Source organism: Somniosus microcephalus, unplaced genomic scaffold (assembly GCF_052327205.1).
Source record: "Somniosus microcephalus isolate GS21.2 unplaced genomic scaffold, FLI_Smic_1.0 scaffold1, whole genome shotgun sequence".
NCBI classification, from domain to species: Eukaryota; Metazoa; Chordata; class Chondrichthyes; order Squaliformes; family Somniosidae; genus Somniosus; species Somniosus microcephalus.
In genome coordinates, this window is record NW_028225188.1 from 1,658,671 (window position 1) to 1,672,583 (window position 13,913).

At 47.4% G+C, this 13,913-nt stretch overlaps 1 protein-coding gene across 1 annotated transcript; it reads right to left on the minus strand.

Moving 5' to 3' along the window:
• Window positions 1-3,285: 3,285 nt before the first annotated feature.
• On the minus strand, window positions 3,286-13,202 carry LOC147084135 (uncharacterized). The gene is made up of 3 exons (XM_085979852.1): window positions 13,120-13,202; window positions 12,028-12,182; window positions 3,286-4,497 (listed from the first exon to the last, which is right to left on the minus strand). The coding sequence occupies exon 3, from the start codon at window positions 4,386-4,388 to the stop codon at window positions 3,591-3,593; it is 798 nt and encodes a 265-aa protein (XP_085835978.1). The 5' UTR covers window positions 4,389-4,497; window positions 12,028-12,182; window positions 13,120-13,202; the 3' UTR covers window positions 3,286-3,590.
• Between the last annotated feature and the right edge of the window lie 711 nt (window positions 13,203-13,913).

A 13,913-nucleotide genomic window follows, 5' to 3' on the forward strand; every position in this document is an offset into this window, starting at 1 on the left:
AGACGGGCCGTCCCACATAGAGTGAATCCCTCAACCTGTTCTCCCGGTTACAGAACCAGTTTGTCTCTCTCAGGAATGCCCAAGGCTCTGTTGTCTGGGCACTAACTCACTCGTGACCTCACATGTTGCAACAAGTCTGCTGCCTGAGCAGTTTGCAGTGTTATCAGGTCTGTGGGTCTCTTAGCAACTACCTCCCTTATCTAGGCAAAGGGCTCATCTCCTGACTTTGGGTGTTATCATTCCAAACTTCAGCATTCTCTGTCTTTTAGCTTCAATCTGTCTGTGTCCACCCAGTGACAACACTGAGCTCCTCCCTCCAACCACTGACACTCGCCCTCTTGCTGAGAAAGAAAGACTTGCATTTATATAGCGCCTTTCACAACCTCAGGATGTCCCAGAGCGCTTTACAGCCAATGAAGAACTTCTGAAGTGTAGTCACTGTTGTAATGAAGGAAACGCAGCAGCCAATTGGTGCACAGCAAGCTCCCACAAACAGCAATGTGACAATGACCAGATAATCTATTTCAGTGATGTTGATTGAGGGATAAATATTGGCCCCAGGACACCGGGGAGAACTCCCCTGCTCTTCTTCAATGTAGTGCCATGGGATCTTTTACATCCACCTGAAAGAGCAGACGGGGGCCTCGGTTTAACATCTCATCCGAAAGACGGCACCTCTGACAGCGCAGCACTCTCTCAGTACTGGAGTGTCAGCCTAGATTTTTATGCTCAAGTCTCTGGACTGGGACTTGAACCCACGACCTTCTGACTCAGAGGTGAGAGTGCTGCCCACTGAGCTAAAGTGCCTGGAGCTAAGCCAGCTGGGATACTTGACATAGGATTACATCGGATATACGGCACAGAAACAGGCCATTCGGCCCAACCAGTCCATGCCGGTGTTTATGCTCCACTCGAGCCTCCTCCCGTCTTTCCTCATCTAAATCTATCAGCATAACCCTCGATTCCCTTCTCCCTCATATGCTTGTCTAGCCTCCCCTTAAATGCATCGATACTATTCGCTTCAACCACTCCCTGTGGCAGCGAGTTCCACATTCTCACCACTCTCTGGGTAAAGAAGTTTCTTCTGAATTCCCTATTGGATTTCTTGGTGACTATCTTATATTGAGGCCTCTAGTTATGCTCTTCCCCACAAGTGGAAACATTCTCTCTGTATCCACTCTATCAACATTTTTCATAATTTTAAAGACCTCTATTAGGTCACCCCTCAGCCTTCTGTTTTCAAGAGAAAAGTGACCCAGCCTGTTCATCCTTTCCTGATATGTATACCCTCGCATTTCTGGTATCATCCTTGTAAATCTTCTCTGCACCCTCTCCAGTGCCTCGATATCCTTCTTATAATATGGTGACCAGAACTGTACACAGTACTCCAAGTGTGGTCTAACCAAGGTTCGATACAGGTTTAGCATAACTTCACTACTTTTCAATTCTATCCCTCTAGAAATAAACCCTAGTGCTTGGTTTGCTTTTTTTATGGCCTTGCTAACCTGTGTCACAACTTTTAGTGATTTGTGTATTTGTACACCGAGATCCCTTTGTTCCTCTACCCCACCTAGACTCGCACCCTCCCAGTGATAAGTGACCTCCCCATTCTTCCTACCAAAATGTAATACCTCACATTTATCTGTTCAGCCTTGGTCACTCTGCAAAAACTCTGAAATGTTTAATAATGAAATCAGGGAGTCAAAAAGCTCAGGTGAGGCAGTTTAAAAAGACAGTCCCTGACCAGAGATTGCTGGATGCTGACACTCGGTGCTCACGAGGATAGAATGTCCCATTCCCCAGGCACGGACATCCAGCACCTCGATCACAGCAACAATTCACAAAACACTGGCAATATAACTTGGAGCAGAGACGGTTAAGTGGAGCTGTGATTGAGGTGCTCAAAATTATGAGGGGATTTGATCGAGCAAACAAGGAGAAGCTGTTGTCACTGGCAGGAGGGTCGGTAACGAGAGGACACAGATTTCAGATCATTGGCAAAAGAATCGAGAGAGGAAATGAGGAGACTTTTTTTATACAGCGAATTGTGGTGATCTGGAATGCACTGCCTGAATGGGAGGTGGAAGCAGATTCAATAGTAACTTTCAAAAGGGAATTGGATATATACTAAAGGCAGAAATTTGCAGGGCTGTGGGGAAAGAGCAGGGCAGTGGGACTAATTGCATCGCTCTTTCAAAGAGCCGGCACCAGAACGATGGGCCGAAAGGCATCCTACTGTGCTCTATGATTCTATAACATCAGCTTCTCTCTGCTCACTAGTACTGAGAACAGGGAATAATCTTTAAATCCAGCCCAGTTATTGGGGTTTTAACATTAACAAGCCCCAGTTGCCTGAATTAACATGGTTCAGTCCTGGATGTGATTAAAGGCATCGGAAACAGTGGAATCGACCCACCGCAGTCACACTGTGGACACTCTGGTGTGTCAGCGGGTGGGATATACCAGGGAATCCCTTTCCACACACTGAGGTTGACTCTAATGATCGGGAGTCCCAGGGTTTCGGACACCAGATAATCAAGCTCACAAGAACACAAATTGTCTCTCCAGGCTTTATTAAGAGCGCTGCATAACACAGATCGGGTGATAATTCCCTCAATCTGGAGAATAGAAGTACAGTGGATTCGCGCGCGATCTTCTCGAGTCTGTTCCAATTGACAATGGCTTAAGTGGCCTGTTCTTATACACAAGCTTGGTTACCGCTCAGGAAATGGGATTGTTTGGACCTGTCTGTTGACCGCCTCCTGAACTCCTGCTAATTCAGGGAATTTAGTCCATCTGTGACCAGACTATAACCACAAGCCCGTCTGGTTAACACACCTATACGGTCCGTGAGGTTATTATTAGATTCACACCCAGACGTTGTGCCTTCACTTGTCTGGCACTTCATCCTATAACACGGGTACAGGGGCTCAGTAATGTTTCATTCATCAGAAAAAGACAAAGTACAACAACATACTGGGCAGCTTAACAGAATCTCATCATATTTATGGGGCCATAAATATAAGTCATTAATAAATCCAGGAGGGAATTCAGGAGAAACTTCTTTACCCAGAGAGTGATGAGAATGGGGAACTCACTACCACAAGGAGTAGTTGAGGTGAACAACATAGATGTATTTAAGGAGAAGCCAGATAAACATCGGAGGATATGTCGGAGGAGGCTCGTGTGGAGCATAAACCCCGGCATGGACCAGTTGGGCCGAATGGCCTGTTTCTGTGCTGTACATTCAATGTAATAACATGAACAGTCCACCGGTGCGCTCGAGGCCTTCCGTGACCGGTGGGTACCGGAGGGACTGGCGTGCATCATCACCACCGAAAATAGAATTTTAATTTAATTTAAGTTTCCTTTAAACTTTTTTTGGTTATGTTACATGTTTTATTGGTTGTGATGGTTGACTTTTAATAGGCAATTGCCTGTGATAAGGAGAAAAACAAAAATAACATTAACAGTCAAATCAAGGGAATCATCAGCACAACAGATTGAAAGATTAAACAGCAGTACAAGAATTTATAAAACATTCATCCATTCCACGTTCATGTCACCCCAGCTGTCTACAGGGCCCTGCGCTACACAACAGTGTGAACAAGCTGGTGTCGCTTCAGGACCCTGGAGCTTTTAAAGCTCTCCCCACAGTCAGAACATTTAAACACTCTCTCATCAGTGTGAACAAGCTGGTGTCTCAGCAGGTGGGATGTGTAAGTGAATCCCTTCCCACACACTGAGCAGGGGCAGGGAAATGGCCTCTCCCCGGTGTGAACTCGCTGGTGTCTGGTCAGAGTCCCGGAGCATTTAAAACTCTTCCCACAGTCAGAACATGTAAATGGTCTCTCATCGGCGTGAACAAGCTGGTGTTGCTTCAGATACCTGGAGCATTTGAAGCTCTTCCCACAGTCGGAACATGTAAATGGTCTCTCATCGGTGTGAGCAAGTTGGTGTTCCTTCAGATCCCTGGAGTATTTGAAGCTCTTCCCGCAGTCGGAACATTTAAATGGTTTCTCATCGGTGTGAACATGCTGGTGTTCCTTCACATGCCCGGAGTATTTGAAGCTCTTCCCGCAGTCAGAACATTTAAATGGTTTCTCATCAGAGTGAACAAGCTTGTGTCTCAGCAGGTGGGATGAATAAATAAATCCCTTCCCACACACGGAGCAGGTGAACGGACTGTCTCCGGGGTGACTGCGCCGATGAACTTCTGACGTAGACGGGGAACTGAATCCCTTCCCACCATCCCCACCTTTACCCGGTTTCTCCCCGGTGTGACGGAGCACGTGTCTCGCCAAGGCAGGCAATCGGCTGAAGGCGAGTCCACACAGGGAACATGTGTGCAGTTTGTCTGCACTGCGATCACTGCTCTCTCCTTCCATGTGTAAAGGCCGATGATATTCAGGTCCTGATGAATTGAGCAACTCTGTCAGATCTTGTGGTGATGTTTGGTTTGAGCTTCCTGTCTGTAAATGCTCCACTTCTAAAACTCTGTAAAAGGAGTTTAGAAAGGGGGTAAGAGGGAGAATGTTGTCTCATGTCCCCCTTTCCCAGCCCAGGGGCAGTGAAGCTGATTTTCAGGCCCCAGCTGCTGCACAAGTTGGTTGAAAAGATCAACAGTAACGGCGGCTGCAATCCCGACAAGGCCCCGCGCTCCAGAAAGCACTCCGGCCGCCGCACTGAGTTGTGGCTGACCCCGCGCGTGCGCCCCATGGCCCCGCCCTCAGCTGCTCCACAGGCGCCCGGCCCGCACCGCGCATGCTCAGCACACACCCTGGGCCCCTGTCAATCATCCTCCCCCGCGCCTGTGCGCTGGGCCCGAGCTCCAGGCTGCCGCACGGGGCTTTCTTTGTAAAGTCGGTGTTGGTGAAGAGCCGCAATCAGTGAGGGAAACATAGAAACATAGAGTAGGAGTAGGTCATTCGGCCCCTTGAGCCTGCTCCGCCATTCAACGAGATCATGGCTGATCATCCAAACTCAGTATCCTGTCCCTGCCTTCTCCCCATATCCCTTGATCCCTTTAGCCTTAAGAAATATATCGAACTCCTTCTTGAATATATTTAATGAATTGGCCTCCACTGCCTTCTGTGGCAGAGAATTCCACAGGTTCACCACTCTCTGGGTGAAGAAATTCCTCCTCATCTCTGTCCTAAATGGCTTACCCCTTATCCTTAGACTGTGACCCCTGGTCCTGGACACCCCGACCATTGGGAACATCCTTCCTGCATCTAGTCTGTCTAGTCCTGTTAGAATTTTATAAGTTTCAATGAGCTCCCCTCTCATTCTTCTAAACTCCAGCGAGTATAAGCCCAATCGACCCAATCTCTCCTCACACGTCATTCCTGCCACCCCAGATATCAGTCTGGTGAATCTTCGCTGCACTCCTTCCATGGCAAGAACATCCCTCCTCAGATAAGGCGACCAAAACTGCACACAATACTCAAGATGTGGCCTCACCAAGGCCCTGTACAACTGCAGCAAGACATCCTTGTTCCTGTACTCGAACCCTCTCGCTACGAAGGCCAACATACCATTTGCCTTCTTAACCGCCTGCTGCACCTGCATGCTTACCTTCAACGACTGGTGCACAAGGACACCCAGGTCTCGTTGCACTTCCCCTTCTCCCAATCTATTGCCATTCAGATAATAATCTGCCTTCCTGTTTTTGACACCAAAGTGGATAACCTCGCATTTATCCACATTATATTGCATCTGCCATGCTTCTGCCCGATCACCCAACCTGTCCAAATCATCCTGGAGTTTCTCAGCATCCTCCTCACAGCACACACGCCCACCCAGCTTTGTGTCGTCTGCAAACTTGGAGATATTACATCTAGTTCCCTCGTCTAGATCATTAATATATATTGTGAACAGCTGGGGTCCTAGGACCGATCCCTGCGGTACCCCACTAGTCACTTCCTGCCACTCGGAAAAAGACCCGTTTATTCGAACTCTTTGCTTTCTGTCTGCCAACCAGTTCTCTATCCAATTCAATACCTTGCCCCCAATCCCATGAGCCTTAACTTTACACGCTAATCTCTTATGTGGGACCTTATCGAAAGCCTTCTGAAAGTCCAAATACACCACATCCACTGGTTCTCCCATATCTATTTTACCAGCTACATCCTCAAAAAATTCCAGTAGATTAGTCAAGCACGATTTACCTTCTGTAAATCCATGTCGACTTTGTCCAATCCTGTCACTGTTTTCCAACTGCTCTGCTGTTACATCTTTTATAATGGATTCTGGCATTTTCCCCACTACCGATGTCAGGCTTACTGGTCTGTAATTCCCCGTTTTCTCTCTACCACCTTTTTTGAATAGTGGGGTAAAATTAGCTACCCTCCAATCCATGGGAACTGTTCCAGAGTCTATCGAATTTTGGAAGATGACCAGCAATGCATCTAGTATTTCTAGGGCCACTTCCCTGGTGATTGTAATTTTCTGGAGTTCCTCCCTCCCTTCCATTTCCTGATTTACAGCTATTTCTGGGATGTTACTTGAATCCTCTATAGTGAAGACCGATGCAAAATACCTGTTCAATTCAACTGCCATCTCCTTATTTTCCATTATTAATTCCCCAGACTCACTTTCTATAGGACCAACGCTCACTTTGTTAACTCTTTTATTTTTTAAATATCTATAGAAACTTTTACTATCAGTGTTTATATTTCTAGCTAGCTTTCTCTGGTACTCTCATTTTTCTCTCCTTATTAATCTTTTAGTCATTCTTTGCTGTTTTTTATATTCTGTCCAATCTTCTGACCTGCCAGCCATCTTTGCACAATTATATGCTTTTTCTTTAAGTCTGATACTATCTTTAACTTTTTTAGTTAACCACGGATGGTGGGTCCTCCCCTTGGAATTTTTCTTTCTCGTTGGAATGTATCTATTCTGTGTATTCTGAAATATCCCCTTAAATGTCTGCCACTGCAACTCTATTGACCTATCCCTTAACCTAATTTGCCTGTTCACTTTAGCTAGCTCTGCTTTCATGCCCTCATAATTGCCCTTATTTAAGGTTAAAATACTAGTCTTGGACCCACTCGTCTCTCCCTCAAACTGAATGTAAAATTCAATCATATTATGATCGCTGCTACCTAGGGGCGCCTTCACTATGAGGTCATTAATTAATCCTATCTCATTGCACAATACCAGGTCTAGTATAGCCTGCTCTCTGGTTGGCTCCAGAATGTGCTGTTCTAAGAAACTATCCCAAAAAGATTCTATGAACTCCTCATCTAGGCTACCTTTGCCCATCTGATTTTTCCAGTCTATATGTAGATTAAAATCCCCCATGATTATAGCCATACCTTTCTGACAAGCTCCCATTATTTCTTCCTTTATACTCCATCCTACCGTGTGGTTACTGTCAGGGGGCCTGCACACCACTCCCACAAGTGACTTCTTGCCTTTATCATTTCTCAACTTAACACGTTGGTGCAGCAAGCAATTAGGAAAGCAAATGGTACGTTAGTCTTTATTACAAAAGGATTGGAGTATAAGAGTAAAGTCTGACCGCAATTATACAGGGCCTTGGTGAGACCACACCTGGAGTATTGTGTACAGTTTTGGTCTCCTTACCTAAGGAACGATATACTTGCCTTAGAGGGAGTGCAACAAAGGTTCACCAGACTGATTCCTAGGATGGGGGATTGTCCTATGAGGAGAGATTGAGGAGACTGGGCCTATATTCCCATGAATTTTGAAGAATGAGAGGTGATCTCATTGAAACATCTACAATTCTTACAGGGTTTGACAGGGTAGATGCTGGGAGACTGTTTCCCCTGGCTGGGGAGTCTAGAACCAGGGGTCACAGTCTCAGAATAAGGGGTCGGCCATTTAGGACTGAGATGAGGAGAAATGTCTTCACTCAGAGGGTGGTGAATCTTTGGAATTCTCTGCCCCAGAGGGCTGTGGAGGCTCAGTCATTGAGTATAATCAAGGCTGAGATCGATAGATTTTTGGACTCATGGGGAATCAAGGGATATGGGGATCGGGCGGGAAGGTGGAGATGAGGTAGAAGATCAGCCATGATCTTATTGAATGGCGGAGCAGGCTCGAAGGGCCAAATGGCCTACTCCTGCTCCTATTTCTTATGTTCTTAAGAAAGCTGTTTGCTATAGCCTGCTGCCCCACGACAAATACACAGAGGATTTCAGTTACGTGGAGAGACTGGAGAAGCTGGGATTGTTCTCCTTGGAGCAGAGAAGGTGCAGCGGAGATTTAATAGAGGTGTTCAAAACATGAAGGGTTTTGATAGAGTAAATAGGAGCATGGGAACAGGAGGAGGCCATTCAGCCCCTCCAGCCTGTTCCGCCATTCAATGAGATCATGGCCGATCTGTGTCTTAACTCCACCCACCTGCCTTGGCTCCATATCCCTTTGCTCCCTTGTCTAGCAAAAATCTATCGCTCTGGGATTTAAAATGATTAATTGAGCTGGCATCGACTGCTTCCTGTGGGAGAGGGTTCCACACTTCTACCACCCTTTGTGTGAAGAAGTGTTTCCCAACTTCTCTCCTGAATGGCCTGGCTCTGATTTTAAGGTGATGTCCCCTTGTCCTCGACTGCCCCACCGGCGGAAAAAGTTTCTCTCTATCTACTCTACCAATTCCTTTCAAAATCCGAAAATCCTCAATCACTCCTTAACCTTCTAGATTCCAGGGAACACAAGCCTAGTTTATGTAATCTCTCCTCATAATCTAACCCTTGGAGCCCGGGTAACATTCTGGTGAATCTGCACTGCACTCCTTCCAAGGTCAGTATATCCTTTCTGAGGTGCGGTGCCCAGAACTGTAGACAGTGCTCCAGGGAGTTCCTGGGAGTTAATGTGCGTAGGTCCCTGAAGGTGGCTGGACATATTGAGAGAGTGGTTAACAAAGCATATGGGATCTTGGGCTTCATAAATAGAGGTATTGAGTACAAAAGTAGAGAAGTTATGCTGAACCTTTATAAAGCGCTGGTTAGGCCACAACTGGAGTATTGCGTCCAGTTCTGGTCACCACACTTTAGGAAGGATGTGAAGGCCCTTGAGAGGGTGCAGAGGAGATTTACCAGAATGGTTCTGGGGATGGGGGATCTTAGCTACAAGGACAGGTTGGAGAAGCTGGATTTGTTTTCATTAGAGCAAAGGAGGTTGCGGGGTGATTTGATAAGAGGTGTACAAGATTATGTCGGGTTTGGATAGGCTAGACGGGGAAAGGCTGTTCCCACTAGTTGACGGTACAAGGACTAGGGGACACAGATTTAAGGTTTTGGGCAAGAGATACAGGGGGGATGTGAGGAAGAACTACTTTACGCAGCGAGTGGTGATGACCTGGAACTCGCTGCCGATGGAAGTGGTGGAAGCGGAGACACTCAATGTTTTCAAGGGGAGACTGGATAGGCAGCTGAGGGAAATAAACTTGCAGGGCTACGGGGACAGAGCAGGGGGAGTGGGACTGACTGGATTGCTCTACAGAGAGCTGGCACAGGCACGATGGGCTGAATGGCCTCCTTCTGTGCTGTATGATTCTAGGAGCCACTCCTAGAGTGGAGTGGTGCCCGCAGGGATCGCTTGGCAGGAAATTGGGAGGAGGTGGTTCACACGCAGACAGCACCTGATTTCGAGACGCTGTCCTTTTAAAATTGGTCCTCCACAGGCAAGGAGGGACTCGGTCCCTTTAATTAAAATCACATTGAAAAGGAGAGTCCCTGTCCCTTTAAGAGCCCTCCGCCCACCACTCCCACCTTTTTCGTAAAGTCTTTGAAATTAATAATAAAAGTTCATGCAGAAAAAATGTGTGTGTGTGTGTCTGACTGTATGTGTGTGTATCTGTGTAGAATAGCATCATAGAATGATACAGCACAGAAGGAGGCCATTCGGCCCATCGTGCCTGTGCCGGCTCTTTGAAAGAGCGATCCAATTAATCCCACTCCCCCTGCTCTTTCCCCAAAGCCCTGTAAATGTTTTCCCTTCAAGTATTTATCTCAATCTCTTTTGAATTATAATATCGAATCTGCTTCCACCGCCCTTTCAGGCAGCGCATTCCAGATCACAACAACTTGGTGTAAAAATCTGTTTCCTCATGTCACCTCTGGTTCTTTTGCCAATCGCCTTAAATCTGGTTTCTGTCCCTTCAGCCATTGGAAACGGTTTCTCCTTATTTACTCTCTCAAAATCCATCCTGATTTTGAACAACTCTATCAAATCTCCTCTTAATCTTCTTTGCTTAAGGAGAACAACCCCAGCTTCTCCCATCTCTCCACGTAACTCAAGTCCCTCATCCCTGGTCCCATTCTCGTAAATTTCTTCTGCACCCTCTCTAAGGCCTTGACATCCTTCCTAAAGTGTGGTGCCCAGCGGAAGCCTAGCCAGTGTTTTATAAAGGCTTAGCATAACCTGCTTGCTTTTGTACTCTATTCCTCTATTATTAAAGTCAAGGATCCTGCATGCTTTTTTAATAGCCTTCTCAACTTGTCCTGCCACCTTCTAAGATTTGTGTACATACACCCCGAGGCCTCTCTGTTCCTGCACCCTCTTTAAAACTGGACCATTTAGTTTATATTGCCTCTCCTCATTCTTCCTACCAAAATGAATCACATCACACTTCTCTACATTAAATTTAATCTGCCACGTTTCTGCCCATTTCACCAGTCTGGCTACATCCTCCTGAAGTCTGTTACTATCCTCATTGTTTGCTACATTTCTGAGTTTCGTGTCGTCTGTAAATTTTGAAATTTTGCCCTGGATCCCCAAGTCCAGGTCATTGATATATATCAAAAAAAGCAGTGGTCCGAATCAATGTTCACGTTAAGTTGCGTGGCCACGCAGCGGTCTGGAGGTCCCGCGCAGCCGGCTCACCGCCCTATAAATGGAATAAACGCGCATGCGCGGAAATTTGAATGGGCCGTGCAGCCCGTTAAAGGGGCCACGCACCTCAAAAAAAGAGAGGGAACATTGATCCTAATACCGACCCCTGGGGAACATCACTGTTTACCTCCCTCCAGTCTGAAAAGAAACCGTTCACCACTACTCTCTGCTTTCTGTCAATTCAATTCAATTCAAATCGCTTTATTGGCATGACAAGGTACTTCTTATGTTGCCAAAGCATCGAAAAACATTCATGGTTGTACACAAAAATACAGATCTATCCATACAGTGTATAAACAGATATATCCCTGAGTGTGTAAATATACATTCATATATAATTTGTGTATACTCTTTTCTTATATTTAGTGGTTGTCCCTCTGTTTATGGCAAGCTGTAACATAGTGTGCCGCTAAGGTTACACAATTTCTCTCTTCCCCCAGTAGGTATGGGAGTTTTTGGTCGTCATTCAAATTTCTGAATTCCGGGCATATTTTTGTGAATTTTGGGTAGAAATTCTCCCTTATGCCCTGATATTTTCTACAAGCTGTGAGGAAGTGCATCTCTGTCTCCACCACTCCCTGACTGCAGTGAGAGCATATCCTGTCCTCTCTTGGTAGCCGGGTCTGCCTGTGTCTACCTTTTTCGATCGCCAGGCTATGTTCACTAAGTCTGTACATTGTCAAGGTTTTTCTCAGTTTGCTATCCTTTACCATGGTCAGGTAATCAGCCATGTTGTATTGTCTGTTTAGGGCCAAGTAGCAATTGAGTTTGTTTTGGGTTTTTGTTGTTTCTGCCCAATATGACAGATATTTTTCCTTTTGCTTAGCGACGATTCCCTTGGCAGAGAATTGGGAGGGGGTGAGTGCAAACAGCACCTGATTTCTCGCCAAGCACTCACGGGAGCAGGGGATTTGCTCTCATTTAAATGTCAGTCTCTTAAATATACATTACTATAAAAAGGGAGATGCTGTCCCTTTAAAATCGGTCATCCACGGGGACGCGGTCCCTTTAATGAAAATCTCATAGAAAAAGAGAGCGCCTGTCCCTTTAAGAGAACCCCCACCACGTCCATATTTCTCTTAATAAAGGGCTTGAAATTAATAATTAAAAACGCAGAAAATTAATATTAAAAAAATTAATTCAGGGAGAAAAAATATTTTTACTCACATTTGCTCCACAGGGTTCCTTGTTTCTGTTTCATCAATTTAAAAACAAACTGCTTTTTTTACGATCAGCCATGATCACATTGAATGGCGGAGCAGGCTCGAAGGGCCGAATGGCCTACTGCTGCTCCTATCTTCAATGTTTAAAACAAGTATCTTCTGTAAAATAAAATTGGTTTGAGCTGTAAAAGGAACATAAAAAATAAACTTTCCCAGGATCACAGATTCTAACCAGGCCAAAATAACAACAGAGAATGCTGGAAAAACTCAGCAGGTCAGGCAACATCCGTGGAGAGAAATTTACAAAATGGCGGCGGGCCGATCCCAGGTCCCGCCTCCTCCTTCGCCGCGATTGGTCGGTCCTCCAGGCTCCGCCTCCCCTCGCTCATTGGTGGAGAGCTCAATGTCAGTCAGTGCACGTCGGCGACGTCGTGACGTTGCAGGGTGGGTGGTTGGAGCAGGCGGGAAATTAAATTCATTTAAATTAAATCTCCCGTTAGCCTCCTCCGTCCCAATCAGCCGGCGCAAGTCCCGCCCCTCGGGCTCCCCGATTGGTTGGAGGACCCGCCGCCGGCTCGCTCCTCCAGCCCCGCCCCGCTCGCTCCCTATTGGTCGGAAGCTCCCGTCAATCAGGCCCTGGGCCCGGGTCCTATCTTCTATGTACTTTCAGTGATGACTTTTATAAACTGGTTTTACAGGAAATTAGAAGAGGAGGGGAGAGATTTGAAGACACTCGGTCCCTTTGTGACTCTAAAGCTGCAGCTGACCCCGCGCATGCGCCCCATGGCCCCGCCCTCTCCTGCTCCACAGGCGCCCGGCCCGCACCGCGCATGCTCAGCACACACCCTGGGCCCCTGTCAATCATCCTCCCCCTCTGAACAGGCCCCGCCCCCTCCCCCTACTCCGCATGCGCCGCCGGGCCCCGCTCCCGAAGTTGAGCCGCTACCGCGCCTGCGCAGGGCCCCGCATTCTGGGGAAGGCCCGGGCAAACGCGAGAGTCCAGATCGCCGGCGGAAAGTGAGTTTTATCAGGTTTTTTTATATAGAGGAGAGAAGCGCGGGCGGGGAGATAAATAAAAATAAAATACAAACCGCACCGTCCCAGCGCCCTCCCGGCACGGAGCGGAGCGGATTGAGCCGCCGCAGCCCCTTGTCTTCTACAGGGAGCCGGACTGGGGCACGTCATCAACTCCACGGCGGTGACTGATGGGAGCTCCGACCAATAGGGAGAGAGCGGGCGGAGGACTGAGGTGGGTTCTCCAACCAATCGGGGTGTCCGAGGGGCGGGACTTCCGCCGCCTGCTTCTCCCTCTGCTGAGACAAGTGGAATGCAGCAGAGGGCGCTCTTCTGAGTTGGGGGCTCAGGCCTGTTCGTGGAGCAGTGCAGAGGGAACTTTACTCTGCACTGGGCTTTACTCCCTCAGCACTGCACTGGAGGGGCAGCACAGAGTTTTAGACTCCAGTCTCTGGAGTGGGACTTCAACCCACAACCTTCTGACTCAGAGGAGAGAGTGCTGCCGCCTGAGGCACGGCTGACACTCTGTATCTAACCCGTGCTGTACCTGCCCTTGGAGTGTTTGATGGGACAGTGTAGAGGGGGCTTTACTCTGTATCTAACCCGTGCTGTACCTGCCCTGGGGGTGTTTGATGGGACAGTGTAGAGGGAGCTTTACTCTGTATCTAACCCGTGCTGTACCTGCCCTGGGAGTGATTGATGGGACAGTGTAGAGGGAGCTTTACTCTGTATCTAACCCGTGCTGTACCTGCCCTGGGGATGTTTGATGGGACTGTGTAGAGGGAGCTTTACTCTGTATCTAACCAGTGCTGTACCTGCCCTGGGAGTGTTTGATGGGGCAGTGTAGAGCGAGCTTTACTCTGTATCTTACTGTGC

Excerpts from the sequence above, each read along its gene's own strand:
- LOC147084135 (XM_085979852.1), bottom strand. The coding sequence starts at position 4,388 with ATGGAAGGAGAGAGCAGTGATCGCAGTGCAGACAAACTGCACACATGT.